Source organism: Macrosteles quadrilineatus, unplaced genomic scaffold, assembly GCF_028750875.1.
Source record: "Macrosteles quadrilineatus isolate MER2022 unplaced genomic scaffold, UCM_ALF_1.0 Scaffold_4__1_contigs__length_99947679, whole genome shotgun sequence".
Classification (NCBI taxonomy): Eukaryota; Metazoa; Arthropoda; class Insecta; order Hemiptera; family Cicadellidae; genus Macrosteles; species Macrosteles quadrilineatus.
Window position 1 is genome coordinate 93,326,122 of NW_026542597.1, and position 19,207 is coordinate 93,345,328.

A 19,207-nucleotide genomic window follows, 5' to 3' on the forward strand; every position below is an offset into this window, starting at 1 on the left:
TTTTGTAGTTTAACATTGTGGGTACTCTATGTTTTTTACCGGTATGCGATATTTTTGCATGAATGACAAAAAAGTGCTTTGTGCTATGGAAACCGATCTTACCAAAATTACTTTGTGAAAGATGATCATTTTATGTTAAAGCTTCAACGATGACGTACTAGGCTATCACAAGAATAAATGTGGCCGTGCTCTTCCATCTCATACATTGTAATATCATTTACCTTTAGGTTTAACTGCATTCCACTGTCTACTCATCCGGTGTTTTACATATAAAATGGATTTTAAAAATTATTTCACTGTTATCATTTCAGAATGTGATGTAAATATAAGTAGCCAATAAAAACAGCACAGGTTGGTCTAAAAACTGCAGGTTCAAACTTAATTTCTAGTTTTTCAATTAGTTCTTATTAGTTAAGGATTTTGTTTACCTAAAATAAAATTATATTGTTGATGTATACGTGTAATTGTAGTTCACTATCCATACATTCATTGAATTAGTAATGTTAGTTAATAGGTCAAGGTAGTATAATATCGCTTTCAATATAAGTGGTGAATGTTAAATAAAGTAATAATTACTACAAGAAGGAAGAAATATTTTGTACTAGACAGCATAAAAATCTTGATGGTATATTTTGAAAACCTTTCATTTTCCCAGTGTTTAACGAAAGATCCTAATCTCTGAAAGCTACTTATTGCAAAAAAGGACTTGAATGCTTTCTAGTCACATTTATTCACCTAACAATCAAAGCAATGAAATGAAATGTCCAAACCGAACCGGTGAACAGACTTTATGGTTCTTATTACCTGAAACTGTTCAAGTTGAATAGAAAAAGTTTTCACGGCGTCAACACGATGATGGTGTCATAAAGTGAGGTTGAATCGCGGATGCAGCGGTTACCATGGACTTTCATATTGAGGAATGCTTCAAATATAGTTTGATTACTAATTTATTACAGGATGGTGCAGTAGATAGGATGCAGGAGTTAGAGTAGGGGAGTGGTTTCCACTATGATAGAGGGTGAAATACCACTATTCATCCTGTGGACAGCTGTATATACTGAAGTCGATGGTTTGGGGGCCAACTTATTCCCTAGGTCAACCTATACAAATGATCTAGTGTTATGGGTGGGGAGATTCTTTTAAATTGGAGAACTTCCTTTATCAAAAAGCCTTACGATGGAAAAACAACTACTGAGTTATAAATATATTTCGTTTTCAGAACTTAACTTCTCACGTTTTGAAGGCTTCAATTGATAATCGTTTCAGGGGAAATTCTATAACAAAACATGGTTAAAGCTTGTAGTAAATATCATGATTGTAAATCACAAGTCACAGGATCGTCAACAAAGAGTATGTTTTGTGTCTAATATTAATATGAAGTTTCATAATTGCTGCTGTAGTAGCAAAACCAAAAGAGAAGATTTGTGACTGACTCAGGTAGAAAGTTACCGTCTTAAACATTACTCACATCACTTCGTTAACGGTTAAACATTAGTTGTCTTGGCAGTTTATTGTTGTGAGGAAGCTTCTAAAGTTCACCGTTAGGTAGCTTGTATAATAAGTAACTTATATCTCTTTGTTAAAAAATCTCGTCTCGCATTTTTACGAAAAACTTACGGTAGCCTACTACAAAAGAACATACAAAATGAACAGTTAACTCCACCCATTTCTGAAAAAATATTAAATTTTGGTGTTGCTTTAATATTAACTTTTACACACGTACGAAGTTTTGTTCTTAAAATCCTACACGATTTTTTACTTTCACTATACAATGAGAACTCTTTAAAAGACGCCCGACAAAACAAACCTTTTTACTCCCTTTAATTTTTAAATACCTTAATAAAGATCTTTTTGCAAACCCAGTACGCTAAATTCAATTGTAATCGGATGATTTTAACCAAAATTAAGCTTATTAAATTTAATATTGGTCAAGATAACTATGCTATTTTGTAATAATTTAATATAGCTAATTTACAATAGCTAGCTGATAAAAAATATGGTAAATTAAAACTTCAAAATAAAATAACTCAACTGAAAAAAAAATTACTAAGGAATAATTAAAGCTCAAAGTAATCTTAAACTAGTTTATACATTTTAACATGTTTAATATAAACTTATGTAGCTAAAATATGCAGAAATATACAATAATGTATACTTGTTTTGGACATTGAATTGGCATCTATTTGAAAAAGTGCATACTAAAAAAGGTTTCCTGTTGTGTATTGTAGGCTCATGTGATAATAAATCTATTTAAAGACTTGCATTTCCATTTTAATGTAGCGGTACACTCTAAAATTCACACGAACATAACTGGGACCATAAAACAAACTAGGGTTAATTTAGTCTAACCAAGAATCCAAAGTGTTTTATGCCAATATACAGCTTAGAATTTTCAAAACACTGACTCACATGAGATGGAACAGTAGTGATGGTATGAACAAAACCTAAACTACCATACCTGTTGTTTACTAGGGCTGCGCGCGCACTCGCACGCACGACGGTGGACGTTGAGATAGGTCGGGGACAGTGTCGTCGCGACGCTACGCCGCGTACACTCAGTACGTCCCGACACTGCCTACGCTCACCGTGACGCTGGTGACGTTGTAACGTAACGCAACGTGACGTCGTGTAACGCTCAGTAACGCTCAGTGCCAGTGATGTGAACTAGTGGGTGTGAAGTCTACAGTCGTGTTGTTTAGTTGTATAACTGTGGGTTGAGGTTGTTGGTATAGTGAAATCTGTTATATGAAAGTTAGTTTTAAAAGTTTTTTAAATTAGCGAAAACTCTTTACTAAAATAAATTAATTAGGTAAATAAATGTTTGAGGCATTAAAATCCAATTTATAAACGTTTTGCAGTATAAAAAATATAAATACTTTCAATTATTTGATAGGTACCTTGTTTACTAACATTTTTTTAAGATTTTGAAGTCGCAAGTGCAGAGGCTAGCAAACAAGGTAATAAATAATTAAATTTTTTAGTTCTTGCCACTGGAAAAATAACTAAAATCACATATATTCATTCAAAATGTTTCTAAAAATAAAAATAACAAAGGACAGCACTCTCTAGTATTTTTATAATTCTTTGCTATTTAGTATTCGTAAAAACTTTAATTGTACTTTAAAAATAAGCATTCTAAAATGTTCAATCGTTATACCCATCTCTTTCAAATTGAATAGTAGGAATAATAATACAATTTTATGATCGATCTTAGTTCAACAAGTTAATATAAAAATAATAAGATTAATAAGTACCCTGTTATAATGTTAAATAGTTAAAGCTAGCAATCAAACGATAATACGAGCTCTGGGGGCACAAATCAAGTTTATTAACTTAATAGTGTCACTAGTTACACGGTATGCAAACATCCATCAAAAGTTTATAGTTTCTAGTTATCGACTATTTTCGGAGATACTTTAATTAAGTAAGTTAATTTTTTTAAATCTTTTACTCTATGTTTGATCTATAAGCTACGCCATACATTACACACCTGATTGTAGTGAGGCATATCAAAATGATGAGTAGGATTTTCTTTTATAGTCAGAGATGTGTTATATGTCAACAATCTAAACCTATACGCTTGTTGTGTAAACATGAATATTTGTGACTTCCTCGAGCCGTCAATCTCCATGCAGTGAAAAACTTTAAAAATAACAAACGCATAAAACTAGGCATTTTATGATGATGTATTTATTGAAGCATTCCTAGCAGCAAACAACAAATCCATTGCTTTAGCATATTGATTTGATGGTCGAAACCGCTTGATTCGCGTTGTTATGTTGAAAGTACTTTAGTACTCTTAAGGAATATTTAAGTTAACAACGTTTCAAGCCAGGTTCACTGATTTTCTTTTGTTGAATTATCCTACGACCTTAAAGTTTGTTGAAACACATACTTTAATACAGAGAAACTAAATTTTAAGTTAGATTAGTATTTGTAAAACTCCACTATCACATATATGTTAAATATAATAATTTTTTCTAAAATAAAGTAAAAAAAAATACTTTTGAATAGTAAAATAACATACATAGCTTCAGAATAATGTTAACATTTACTGTCATATTTACAAGTTAACAACAAAATAAGAAAAATAATTCTAAATAACTACCACGTTGTACATTGTACCTGTCCAAAAGTTGTAACTTTGATAAACACAGCAAATGATGGCAGTTTTTAAAGGTATACTGAAATTTTAAGAAAAAATTTACATCACCTTGAAAACTATACTCAATGATTTTTGTTCAGCTTTAAATAATAATTCATCAATATCAATATAGTTTGGCTATTCATTTGTAAAACTAATATCACTTAATCTTTCAAACATATTGAGCACAATAATAAAAAATGTGAACCTTCAAAAACCACAGAAAATCGGCACTTGGCCTAACTGAATAGCAGTAATATCGCTACTTATTTTATGATTTCATAAACATTGTTATTGCAGCAAATAACTTCGTTCGTAAGCCTATCGGTAGTTTAGTTATTTTACTAATACCAATTTAAACATGATTATAAATTGGTAGAATGTTATATTACGTACTATTTGTTAACTTTTATAAAAAAAAAAAAAATAACAGCAGTTTGGCTAATATAGTATGTGTCCCTAGCACTGTCCTTATCCTGTAGAAAATACTAAATTAGTTGTTTAGTAACCCATTTTGATTAACAAAAACAATTTTTTTCAATTCGATCTGTTTATGTATCTATTAACAACGAACATGACTCCAAAGTTAAACAAGAGAGATCATAAAAGCAAGCCGTAGGCATTTGGGTCGACCCGGGCTGAAACTCCTCCACAAATGCCCCTCCGAGAACGTTAAAAGGACATTGGCTTTATTTATGCAAACTGTTATGGTCAGTCTTTCCACTTTTTGAATCTTCCTGAATATTTGTTCCACCAAGCTGCCTAAATGGGCGTCTTAACCGCAATACGATTGTTTGTCAAGCTAAGTCTCCAATTTGAAGTTAAGCCTCTAAGCGCGTTTCTTTGCCCAAAAAACAGTCTTGAAAGTTCGAGCTTTTGTTAATGTTTCCTTGACGTCATAGTAGAGTTTCTTATGTTGAAACTTCGTTGTTAAAAGTTAGACACTCTAAGCTTTGTGAGTTTTAGGAACTCATATGGTTACCTTATATTGGATAGGTGTAGCTTTAAATTGTTATATATTTTAAGTCAATTAATTGGTCATTATGAACTCACATGTTTGACTATACCAACATTACCCAGCCCATTAATCATCAGTAATTTGTTTTATGTTGATAACCAAATAATATGCTGACAGAGGTTAGTGAGTGCATTCGTAGTTTTTAAAATTGAAATCAAGGTTATTTAATAAGATAACCGGTACTTTAATGAATGAATCCAGAATGGTAAAGCGTGCAACCAGTGAAAAATAGTTCTTGACGTGTGCTTGTGACGTAAAAATGCTCAACCGTAGTAACACGTGGCCCCTCGTGGTCGTGCAGATTGAGAACAATGGACGAACCACAACCAAACTTGATGCAAACTTCAACGAGAAGCCGGGAGTGAAGTCCGCGGACAGCGGGCATCATCCGGACAGTGGTCTGAGCGTGCCGGGTCTGGACCCTAAGAAGGCGGCGACCTTGAACAGGCATTACTACTTGGAAGGTGACTGGGGGTGGGTGGTGGTGGCTGCCTCTGTGTTGGTAAACCTTCTGGCACATGGACTACAACTGTCCTGGGGCGTCGTGCTGGAGCCTACAGCAAGGAAGTTTACCAAGTCTATCAGTGATACAGGTTAGTGACACATTAGCTAAAGTTATTACATACTCTGAAACACTACGATCCTAAAGGTGGCTGAGGACGTTGATGTCGTCTCAGCCTACATATCTCGGAGTTTATAACTCAGTTGATGAGCCAAAGTTTCGTGCTGGAGCCTACAGGGAGGAAGATAACCAAATCCATCTGTGATACAGGTTAGTCAAACACTGCATTACCTACACTCTCAATAGACACTGGGTCACTACTATCTTGAAGGTGGCTGAGGAGGTTGATGTCTTCTCAGCCTACATATCTCTTGGTTGAAACTCTGTTGATGAGGCAGAGTGTCGTGCTGGAGCCTACAGGGAGGAAGTTTACCAAATCCATCTGTGATATAGGTTAGTCAAACACTGCATTACCTACTCTCTCAATAGACACTGGGGCACTACTATCTTAAAGGTGGCTGAGGAGGTTGATGTCGTCTCAGCCTACATATCTCTTGGTTGAAACTCTGTTGATGAGGCAGAGTGTCGTGCTGGAGCCTACAGGGAGGAAGTTTACCAAATCCATCTGTGATATAGGTTAGTCAAACACTGCATTACCTACTCTCTCAATAGACACTGGGGCACTACTATCTTAAAGGTGGCTGAGGAGGTTGATGTCGTCTCAGCCTACATATCTCTTGGTTGAAACTCTGTTGATGAGGCAGAGTGTCGTGCTGGAGCCTACAGGGAGGAAGTTTACCAAATCCATCTGTGATACAGGTTAGTCAAACACTGCATTACCTACACTATCAATAGACACTGGTTCACTACTATCTTGAAGGTGGCTGAGGAGATTGATGTCGTCTCAGCCTACATATCTCGGGATGAGACTCTGTTGATGAGGCAGAGTGTCGGGCTGGAGCCTACAGAGAAGAAGTTTACCGAATCCATCTGTGATACAGGTTAGTCAAACACTGCATTACCTACTCTCTCAATAGACACTGGGGCACTACTATCTTGAAGGTGGCTGAGGAGATTGATGTCGTCTCAGCCTACATATCTCGGGATGAGACTCTGTTGATGAGGCAGAGTGTCGGGCTGGAGCCTACAGAGAAGAAGTTTACCGAATCCATCTGTGATACAGGTTAGTCAAACACTGCATTACCTACTCTCTCAATAGACACTGGGGCACTACTATCTTGAAGGTGGCTGAGGAGGTTGATATCTTCTCAGCCTACATATCTCGGGGTTGAAACTCTGTTGATGAGGCAGAGTGTCGTGCTGGAGCCTACAGGGAGGAAGTTTACCAAATCCATCTGTGATACAGGTTAGTCAAACACTGCATTACCTACTCTCTCAATAGACACTTGGGCACTACTAACTTGAAGGTGGCTGAGGAGGTTGATGTCTTCTCAGCCTACATATCTTGGGGTTGAAACTCTGTTGAGGAGGCAGAGTGTCGGGCTGGAGCCTACAGGGAGGAAGTTTACCAAATCCATCTGTGATACAGGTTAGTCAAACACTGCATTACCTACTCTCTCAATAGACACTTGGGCACTACTAACTTGAAGGTGGCTCAGGAGGTTGATGTCATCTCAGCCTACATATCTCGGGGTTGAAACTCTGTTGATGAGGCAGAGTGTCGTGCTGGAGTCTACAGGGAGGAAGTTTACCAAATCCATCTGTGATACAGGTTAGCCAAACACTGCATTACCTACTCTCTCAATAGACACTTGGGCACTACTATCTTGAAAGTGGCTTGGTGGCTGATGCCAGTCTCTATTTATTGGTGTTGGAAACTCTGCTGTAGAGGGAGCCTACATAGTTTGTTAAGTCAATCAATTCATAGGATGTCACTGTATACATTAGCTATACCACTCTTTACATATGTGCTACCTTAAAGGCATAGGTGCCTAGGGATGAGTACTGGTAATGGTAGTGCACTGTTGCTAATGATTCATGTACTATAATTAATTGTATTCTCAGTTTTGACTTGTTTAACAATAATGTGGGGGTGGTGAACTCGGTGGGGTTAAGTTGTTAGATAAAATTCTACATTATACTTTTGAATATTTAGAATTAAAACATTTAAAAGGCTTAACATTTCCTTTAAATTATTTCCAGCTTTTGCATTCCTAAGTTTGAAAGGTGTCTTCGCCCCATTGACTGTTGACAGCCCCACTTGAAATTTAGGTTGGTAATAATTCAGAAAACCACTAACATCTTTTTTGACATTCATAAAGAAAAACTACATCTTTGACCGAACACAAGTACTTTCGATAAGAGATACTATTGGATTTACATAAGCCCTTGTAGTACCTACCCATTCTCCTTTTTTACAAAAGATCAATAATCAAAAGAAACATACTCTGTCTAAGGATCAATTGAAATACGATCCTCTTAATTTTAAACCAGTTTACAGCTTAAATATGGAAAATAAACAACTGTTTCATCTTTTGTATAATAAAATATTGCACAGCTCAGAGACATTAATTAAATGTCCGAGAAAAATATTTACATCAATGTTATTTGTTTATTCAAGAAATATTCACGAACGAATGTTATGAGAAAGAAGGAATGTTTCCGAAACTTTGATCCTCAAAAGGATCAACTGACCGTAATTTTTACTATTTTGAGTCGAACAATTTTAAACCTTTTTCTTTGTTTCAGTTTCCCCTCGGTCTTTTTATGTTAGAGTTTTAAGAGTTTTGTTTGTATTATAAAAACAGGATTTTATCTTTCTATACATGGTTGGATTTTTACATGTTTCCCGTTGGACAGTTAAAATTGCCAATGAACTGATTTGGTGTAATATCTAGTATCTATTTTATACCTACTTATCTGTAAAATATTCTTAAAAAAAGTTCGTGGTTTAAACAAAATTGACTACACGTATTACTTAAAAATACACTACATTTATAAGAAAGAAAATATAGAAAAAATAGCATTTATTGTTAAACCCTTACTTTATAATTCTAATTTGAAGGTAAACAACCCAATAAAGTCCATCATGAATGTAAAGTGGAAATAACAATTCAAATCAAACTGTATCATCGAAACATTTATCAAACCATATGTCATATAAATTACTTCCCGTTTACAACTAACTTCATTGTTTTAAATGAAACATAAATCTATGATTATGTATTGACCTACATGGTTGTGGTTCAAATCACTTTGTTTTATTCGTGATATGAAAATACCTAATTGGTTTATGAATCCAAATTAAACACGATGAAAGGCTATTGAAATTGTATTCAGAAGGAAGATAAACATTTTTTTGTAATCATGCCTTAACATAATTTTTCCTCAAATTTCGTTGAAATATTTTTTTAAAATTAATATTTGATGTATCAAAGATACATTTATTACAAAAGAAACCATCAACAGAAAACAAACGGTTTTGTTAAAATAAAATGGCGGCTGTACGGATAACTTTTAAATTTTGGAAACTTAATGCTATTTTAGTTTGTCTTTGGTCTAGGGAAATGAAATCTTAAAAGGTCACTAGAGAATATTGGAACACCCTAATATCATAGATGAACATGTGATTTTTCACCGTTATACGTGAACAATTTTAGTTACAAAAGTCAAGTTGAAGAAGTCGCAATCAAACCACAAAGCACAGAAAAGAAAAGAAGCTCGCGGGAACGAGCAAAACCTGCCTCAACAATGAATAGCTGTAAGATCAATCACTTCGTGGCCTTCTCACCTTCTAAAACAGCTTCGTGAACTTGAACGGATTAAATTTGCCCTCCAAGCTCTATAATAGTTATTACTGCTGTTTTCACACTTTTCAAATATGTGTGAACATACATTTTACTGAAGATGAATACAAGATATAAGAGGGGATAAGAATATGAAATGTTTGCCCCAATAAAAATGTATCAATTTTAATTTTTAAATAATCATGATAAAGGGTAAATCATGTTTATTAACTCGTACAGTTTAGAAAATATAAAATTGTGTGATTTAATTACTCTATACCTGTACAATTACTTTTACACTAACTCAATACCTTAGTTTTTTTAATTACTATAGTCGCATACATTTGTTGTCTGAATTAGCAAAATTGGGGGACGTTTTACGTTAATTTTTGACTGATTCAGTTGATGCTGCGTTCAGTACCTCATGTCCCATTCCAAAGTCGTTAGAATTTTATAGTCAACTGTTACTTTTAGCTGTTGGATAAAAACTAAAAACTAATAGTTTAAATCTTGAAAATCAGCCACCAAAGGAATTTGAAAAGGAAACCTCAACATCAGATTCAGCACTCAATATAGTACATAGAACCAAATAAATAAGTCTTATGAAACTTGCCCTTTAAATTAAGGACCATTATACCAAGAGAATTCTTTTGTATATTTAACTTAAACCACCTAAAAATAAAGGATAACCTAATTTACTTAATTAGGTTACCTATTTAAATTAAAGTTTTAACTGTAAATAATAAACATTTAGGAGTATTTTATTAAAAGTTTAAACAAATATTAGTACAACCATAAACTAGCATGAACGACCGTCGGATATTTTGCTTACACAGATTACAACAATGTTTGCAGGGTTTCTAATGGTGAGTAATTGTTTGCAGTAGTAATTAACCTTGATGATGCTTGTTGTATTGTGAGTCGCTTACTTTGCAGCTTTTGTTGTAAAATGTTTAAATTTTTTTCTTAATTTTTGTTTCATCAGACCTATTGGACTTAGGATTATAGTGATTACAATACGAAGATAATTTGTAGCTTTATAAGTAAATTGAGCCCCATAGGCAGAACCCTATAAGTTAATTGAACCAAATAGGTTATTTGACGTCAATATTTTCAACTTTCCTAAACTATGTAAGTTTACCTCTTATAAACAAGTATTTAGGAATCGGGTGGAGGGGGTAGAAGTCGGTCATCTCTCATTGCTAATATGACTAGGCTGTTGAAAATATTGGAAAGGCAAGTTTTAAATCCGATATTATCATCTGTTTGTAGCGTTATTTTAAGTCAATTTTGCTATTCAATACTTAACCTTTATTTTACTTGAACTTGACTTAAGATTTAGCCAATTAGTCAATATTGTTCTTCAATTCGTCAAAAAGTTAACTAACTAGTATTCTTAAGCAAGGCCTACACAGAAAATTAATATCTTTAAAAGAAAGGAGCAAAAATTACTTGTTATGGTCATAAATAATCAAGATTTAAAATTGTAATTATTTAATTAGTTTGCCTTATATAAATTATTAGTTTTGTAGTTTTAACTTTAAAACTATAAACACTAGCTCTGTATAGATATACAGTGTAATTATTATTCAAGCTCTATTAAAGTTTCACCATAACAAACTAGCCTCATAAAGCTAGATGACCAACCTGTGGTGGCACAGAGGTAAAGAGATAAAGCTATTTATGACTATGGCGGACCACAAAGTTGACTAGGGTTAATGGTTTTCTATTTTGCGGTTTTATATTTTGAATAACACATAAACTACTAATACTGGTTTTGATATTATGTCGAGAGAAGTTCAGAAGGATCTTGGTTCCGAAGGATTTGACAAGATTCATTGTTGAATACAAACATTTATTGCTTTTAAAACATATTAGTTTAACAGATGATTGATGTAATACCCACAGGATTAACAAATTATCTTTCAATTCCCAGAATTCACCTTGCACCACACCATAATTTCACTAGATGTTTTTAATTCACCAGAATTTCACAGTGTATTGTAATGTTTTTTATTTAATTAAGTTCACATATTAAAACCTGTATTTCTGGAAAACAATTTTTGTAAACAGCTCCATATTAAAGTTTTTCAATTTAATACAGAAATGATTAACATCCTACCTAACAGAAAGTTCGAATCTTTGTGTTAAAGTATGGACAAAATATGAATTTGTGCTTCGGGTGATACCTCGTATAAATTTGTTATCTTCAACTAGTTAGTCACATTCGGATGGCCCATTTTTAGGACTGCTAGTTTTTTTACAACATTAGATCATAGAGGTATCAGTTTTCATAGCCAAAACTGTTCAAAACATCATTCAATTAACAATTCCCAGAGAGACTCTAGTTTCAAACAGGTCCTTTGATCATACAGTGTATCAGTTAGAGTGTAGCGTAGGTTTTATGTGTAAATGTTGACCTTTCAACCACTCTTGTTAGAAGCGCAGTGCTCCAGGGAGATATGTGGGAGCAAAACGGTTGTTCTTTCAACATGTAACAGTTTCAGGTTACCGTTCTTTTCTATTAAATGTCACCAAGTTTTGTTTTTTGAAAACATTTTGAGTGGAACGATTTTATTAATAATTTAGGTAGTTAACAGGGTACATTTTTGGAATATTGTTTACTTTATAAAATTAGTTAGTTAATGAGTTACAATGTACTTTTTCAATCTTATTCCTTATTTAACTACTACATCAGTTATATCAAGCAAAAAATACATAAAGGATTCATGTCCATACAACAAACAAAAAGATAATCGGAACAGTGAAGATTTCCTAGTAAAAATACGAAATGTGCTACGATAATACCTACCCTTATGATTATAAAGAAAATACTACGATTTCGTACACCTAGTGTGACATTATAACAAGACCGGGGTGTCTGATATAGAACGCCACCGTTAACAACGCTCCATGGGGCTGGTATCGTATCTAATGTGTAGTGTAGATGTAACAGATAACACTACACTGTATATACATGTATATTCCGTACACCTAGTGTGACATTATAACAAGACCGTGGTGTCTGATATAGAACGCCACCGTTAACAACGCTCCATGGGGCTGGTATCGTATCTAATGTGTAGTGTAGATGTAACGGATAACACTACACTGTATATACATGTATATTCCGTACACCTAGTGTGACATTATAACAAGACCGTGGTGTCTGATATAGAACGCCACCGTTAACAACGCTCCATGGGGCTGGTATCGTATCTAATGTGTAGTGTAGATGTAATAGATAACACTACACTGTATATACATGTATATTTCGTACACCTAGTGTGACATTATAACAAGACCGTGGTGTCTGATATAGAACGCCGCCGTTAACAACGCTCCATGGGGCTGGTATCGTATCTAATGTGTAGTGTAGATGTAACAGATAACACTACACTGTATATACATGTGTATTTCGTACACCTAGTGTGACATTATAACAAGACCGTGGTGTCTGATATAGAACGCCGCCGTTAACAACGCTCCATGGGGCTGGTATCGTATCTAATGTGTAGTGTAGATGTAACAGATAACACTACACTGTATATACATGTATATTTCGTACACCTAGTGTGACATTATAACAAGACCGTGGTGTCTGATATAGAACGCCGCCGTTAACAACGCTCCCTGGGGCTGGTATCGTATCTAATGTGTAGTGTGAGGTAACAGATAACACTACACTGTATATACATGTATATTCCGTACACCTAGTGTGACATTATAACAAGACCGTGGTGTCTGATATAGAACGCCACCGTTAACAACGCTCCCTGGGGCTGGTATCGTATCTAATGTGTAGTGTAGATGTAACAGATAACACTACATTGTATATACATGTGTATTTCGTACACCTAGTGTGACATTATAACAAGACCGTGGTGTCTGATATAGAACGCCACCGTTAACAACGCTCCATGGGGCTGGTATCGTATCTAATGTGTAGTGTAGATGTAACAGATAACACTACATTGTATATACATGTATATTTCGTACACCTAGTGTGACATTATAACAAGACCGTGGTGTCTGATATAGAACGCCGCCGTTAACAACGCTCCATGGGGCTGGTATCGTATCTAATGTGTAGTGTAGATGTAACAGATAACACTACATTGTATATACATGTATATTTCGTACACCTAGTGTGACATTATAACAAGACCGTGGTGTCTGATATAGAACGCCACCGTTAACAACGCTCCATGGGGCTGGTATCGTATCTAATGTGTAGTGTAGATGTAACAGATAACACTACACTGTATATACATGTGTATTTCGTACACCTAGTGTGACATTATAACAAGACCGTGGTGTCTGATATAGAACGCCGCCGTTAACAACGCTCCATGGGGCTGGTATCGTATCTAATGTGTAGTGTAGATGTAACAGATAACACTACATTGTATATACATGTATATTTCGTACACCTAGTGTGACATTATAACAAGACCGTGGTGTCTGATATAGAACGCCGCCGTTAACAACGCTCCCTGGGGCTGGTATCGTATCTAATGTGTAGTGTGAGGTAACAGATAACACTACACTGTATATACATGTATATTCCGTACACCTAGTGTGACATTATAACAAGACCGTGGTGTCTGATATAGAACGCCACCGTTAACAACGCTCCCTGGGGCTGGTATCGTATCTAATGTGTAGTGTAGAGGTAACGGATAACACTACACTGTATATACATGTATATTCCGTACACCTAGTGTGACATTATAACAAGACCGTGGTGTCTGATATAGAACGCCACCGTTAACAACGCTCCCTGGGGCTGGTATCGTATCTAATGTGTAGTGTAGAGGTAACAGACAACACTACACTGTATATACATGTATATTCCGTACACCTAGTGTGACATTATAACAAGACCGTGGTGTCTGATATAGAACGCCACCGTTAACAACGCTCCATGGGGCTGGTATCGTATCTAATGTGTAGTGTAGATGTAACGGATAACACTACACTGTATATACATGTATATTCCGTACACCTAGTGTGACATTATAACAAGACCGTGGTGTCTGATATAGAACGCCGCCGTTAACAACGCTCCCTGGGGCTGGTATCGTATCTAATGTGTAGTGTAGAGGTAACAGACAACACTACACTGTATATACATGTATATTCCGTACACCTAGTGTGACATTATAACAAGACCGTGGTGTCTGATATAGAACGCCGCCGTTAACAACGCTCCCTGGGGCTGGTATCGTATCTAATGTGTAGTGCAGAGGTAACGGATAACACTACACTGTATATACATGTATATTCGGTACACCTAGTGTGACATTATAACAAGCTGGTATCGTATCTAATGTGTAGTGTAGAGGTAACGGATAACACTACACTGTATATACATGTATATTCCGTACACCTAGTGTGACATTATAACAAGACCGTGGTGTCTGATATCGAACGCCGCCGTTAACAACGCTCCCTGGGGCTGGTATCGTATCTAATGTGTAGTGCAGAGGTAACGGATAACACTACACTGTATATACATGTATATTCGGTACACCTAGTGTGACATTATAACAAGCTGGTATCGTATCTAATGTGTAGTGCAGAGGTAACGGATAACACTACACTGTATATACATGTATATTCCGTACACCTAGTTTGGCATTATAACAAGACCGTGGTGTCTGATATAGAACACCACCGTTAACAACGCTCCATGGGGCTGGTATCGTATCTAATGTGTAGTGTAGAGGTAACGGATAACACTACACTGTATATACATGTATATTCCGTACACCTAGTGTGACATTATAACAAGACCGTGGTGTCTGATATAGAACACCACCGTTAACAACGCTCCATGGGGCTGGTATCGTATCTAATGTGTAGTGTAGAGGTAACGGATAACACTACACTGTATATACATGTATATTCGGTACACCTAGTGTGACATTATAACAAGCTGGTATCGTATCTAATGTGTAGTGTAGAGGTAACGGATAACACTACACCGTATATACATGTATATTCCGTACACCTAGTGTGACATTATAACAAGACCGTGGTGTCTGATATCGAACGCCGCCGTTAACAACGCTCCATGGGGCTGGTATCGTATCTAATGTGTAGTGTAGAGGTAACGGATAACACTACACTGTACATACATGTATATTCCGTACACCTAGTGTGACATTATAACAAGACCGTGGTGTCTGATATAGAACGCCACCGTTAACAACGCTCCCTGGGGCTGGTATCGTATCTAATGTGTAGTGCAGAGGTAACGGATAACACTACACTGTATATACATGTATATTCGGTACACCTAGTGTGACATTATAACAAGACCGTGGTGTCTGATATAGAACACCACCGTTAACAACGCTCCCTGGGGCTGGTATCGTATCTAATGTGTAGTGCAGAGGTAACGGATAACACTACACTGTATATACATGTATATTCGGTACACCTAGTGTGACATTATAACAAGCTGGTATCGTATCTAATGTGTAGTGCAGAGGTAACGGATAACACTACACTGTATATACATGTATATTCCGTACACCTAGTGTGACATTATAACAAGACCGTGGTGTCTGATATAGAACACCACCGTTAACAACGCTCCCTGGGGCTGGTATCGTATCTAATGTGTAGTGCAGAGGTAACGGATAACACTACACTGTATATACATGTATATTCGGTACACCTAGTGTGACATTATAACAAGCTGGTATCGTATCTAATGTGTAGTGCAGAGGTAACGGATAACACTACACTGTATATACATGTATATTCCGTACACCTAGTGTGGCATTATAACAAGACCGTGGTGTCTGATATAGAACACCACCGTTAACAACGCTCCATGGGGCTGGTATCGTATCTAATGTGTAGTGTAGAGGTAACGGATAACACTACACTGTATATACATGTATATTCCGTACACCTAGTGTGACATTATAACAAGACCGTGGTGTCTGATATAGAACGCCACCGTTAACAACGCTCCCTGGGGCTGGTATCGTATCTAATGTGTAGTGCAGAGGTAACGGATAACACTACACTGTATATACATGGATATTCGGTACACCTAGTGTGACATTATAACAAGCTGGTATCGTATCTAATGTGTAGTGTAGAGGTAACAGATAACTCTACACTGTATATACATGTATATTCCGTACACCTAGTGTGGCATTATAACAAGACCGTGGTGTCTGATATAGAACACCACCGTTAACAACGCTCCCTGGGGCTGGTATCGTATCTAATGTGTAGTGTAGATGTAACGGATAACACTACACTGTATATACATGTATATTCCGTACACCTAGTGTGACATTATAACAAGACCGTGGTGTCTGATATAGAACGCCACCGTTAACAACGGTCCCTGGGGCTGGTATCGTATCTAATGTATAGTGTGAGGTAACAGATAACACTACACTGTATATACATGGATATTCCGTACACCTAGTGTGACATTATAACAAGACCGTGGTGTCTGATATAGAACACCACTGTTAACAACGCTCCCTGGGGCTGGTATCGTATCTAATGTGTAGTGTGAGGTAACAGATAACACTACACTGTATATACATAGATATTTTGTGTGACTTAACACGGGTTTTAGGATTATAATGTGTTTACTACACTATGGAACTAGATGTAAATTTTCTAGGTAATATTGATGATTAATACAAATTCTTTACTGTAGTAGTGTTTTTCAGTTTCAAATATTGAGGATACTCATTGACATTTTTATCCTAGTCAGAGTTTTTAAATACGAAAATGTGTAAAATGTCATGATTATAAATCCATGTGTTCGTAACATTGCTAGATATGAAAATAGCAATTTGTTTTCTATGTGTTCAAAATATGTTTTTTTTGTATGTACACAGATAAGGTACCTCGAGGATGACAAACCGCAGGGTTTTATGGGCAAGTGAGTGGTCAAACCATAACCACACCATTGGTACCACACCAGTTGGTGTGTACCCTAAGGGATTTCCACTCACTCCTTCAATGAAGTTTGACTATAAAGATATTATTGCTCTGGCGACCCAGAAAAAAAAAATACGAACTGCGGTAACACAAACTAGTTACTTTAAAACTGACAAATTAAAATGTTAAGTCTACAAGCATAACTCTGTTTGAGAAAGAAGTGTAGTAAATAACCTACCTGGGGGTTACCACAATACAGATAAGTCTATCTTAAACCTTTGACTATTAAAACCTACAATCGTAATACACATTTACATACTGCAACGTCTCAGCGTGGTCTTGATCTTTTACCTATTCACGAAACCCACTAAAACTGTTTTAATGTAAAACTACTTTCTATGTAGTATGAAAGAAGTTAAAATATTTAACTTCTATGGATAGTCAAATGTATTCCCACCTTCTAACGATTCTATAGATATAATGTCGAATATTCCAGTTGATAGGCCTATACTTTATTTTTCTAGTTCTCAAGGGGTGTTTTACTCAATATTTTATCAAATTCGCTTTAAGTATCACAAGGGTCGTGTTATATTGTACCTTTTGGATGATGACCATTTCTATTAAATATTACATTTCAATTAGAAACCGTGAATAAAATACAAAAGATATATGAAACGTTGGTACTTCATATAGCTGAAAAGTTTAGAAAATACCATTTCCTCTCCGAGTTGAGGTTGGTCGAAACGGAGCAATAACTCCACGTTCTCAGGTGGGGTCATTACCATATTTCACAATAAAGTATCATTTTATTCGACTATTAATATTTATAGAGGCAATTAAAATCAACTGTGTTTCATTCCTCATGCATGTATCATACAAAACATTTATCCTGGTATATTTATCGATGATTCTTTTAACATGATTTTGCTTAAAGGTGGCTCCTAGATGTATTATTGTATACTAGTGTGAATTAATTGCTATGGTTGAGTGGAATACAATTCAATTTATTATTTACTGAGGATACACTACCATACGATGACATATTTCATGATCATATTTTCAACTTGTATCTGTAAACAAATGTTAGTTTGGAGAATATTTAAGGAATTGCAGAAGCTTAACGAGTTTATATTCGCAGAATCAGTAATTATTATCTACATAGGCAAAATCGATGAAACTGTTAACAGACCATTCTGCGTAACAAATACATTTTAAGAACTGATTTAGTTTACTATATAACTTCATACACATAAAAATGGTTTTTAAGCTCTATTGAGTTAAGCCATTCAACTCATTTTTATGAGAACTCTAGTAATTAGACTTTAAATTGTTGAATCAAATAAAGTATGTTGTTGAAGAAAATGCACCGATTGGTCCCTTGGTAGCGGTCTCTCGCTACATAAGTAATCATAAACTTTACAGGTTATAAGAAACATAAAGTATTCAAACTTTAATTTAAACTATAAAAATACATTATTTAACATAATATGTAAGCCATTGGGTTACTGGAATAATCCCCAAGTTCTTATATGATGGATATTGTCAGCTGCGTTTGACGTAGGCAAAGAAAGGAATTGCAGATTCAACGTGAATGCAGCTCTGCTATAAATAATGCAGAGGCATCCATCGATATCAATCTATATTGGAGACGATGCAAGTATTCCTCTGTAGTCTAGGCCAAACGTTTTATTGTCTTGAGACTAGAACAAATCTTTAAACTTGGCTCGAAATTCTAGTTAAAATATCTATTAAATTGATAAATTTTATAAAATTAAGGTTTGTGCTATTATAGGCAAAGTAGGGTACTTCCACTTTAAGATCCTAAGTAACCTTTTTTGAGCAAACGACTGTGTTTCTCATATTGAATACAA

The 19,207-nt window shown here is 35.4% G+C and overlaps 1 protein-coding gene across 1 annotated transcript in view; it reads left to right on the plus strand.

Moving 5' to 3' along the window:
* Window positions 1-5,395: 5,395 nt before the first annotated feature.
* LOC128993433 (monocarboxylate transporter 2-like) overlaps window positions 5,396-19,207 on the plus strand; it is a 534,836-nt gene continuing 521,024 nt past the window's right edge. The window contains exon 1 of the mRNA XM_054417323.1: window positions 5,396-5,755. Coding sequence (XP_054273298.1) covers window positions 5,422-5,755 — 334 coding nt within the window. The 5' untranslated portion in view covers window positions 5,396-5,421. The remainder of the gene's footprint in view (window positions 5,756-19,207) is intronic.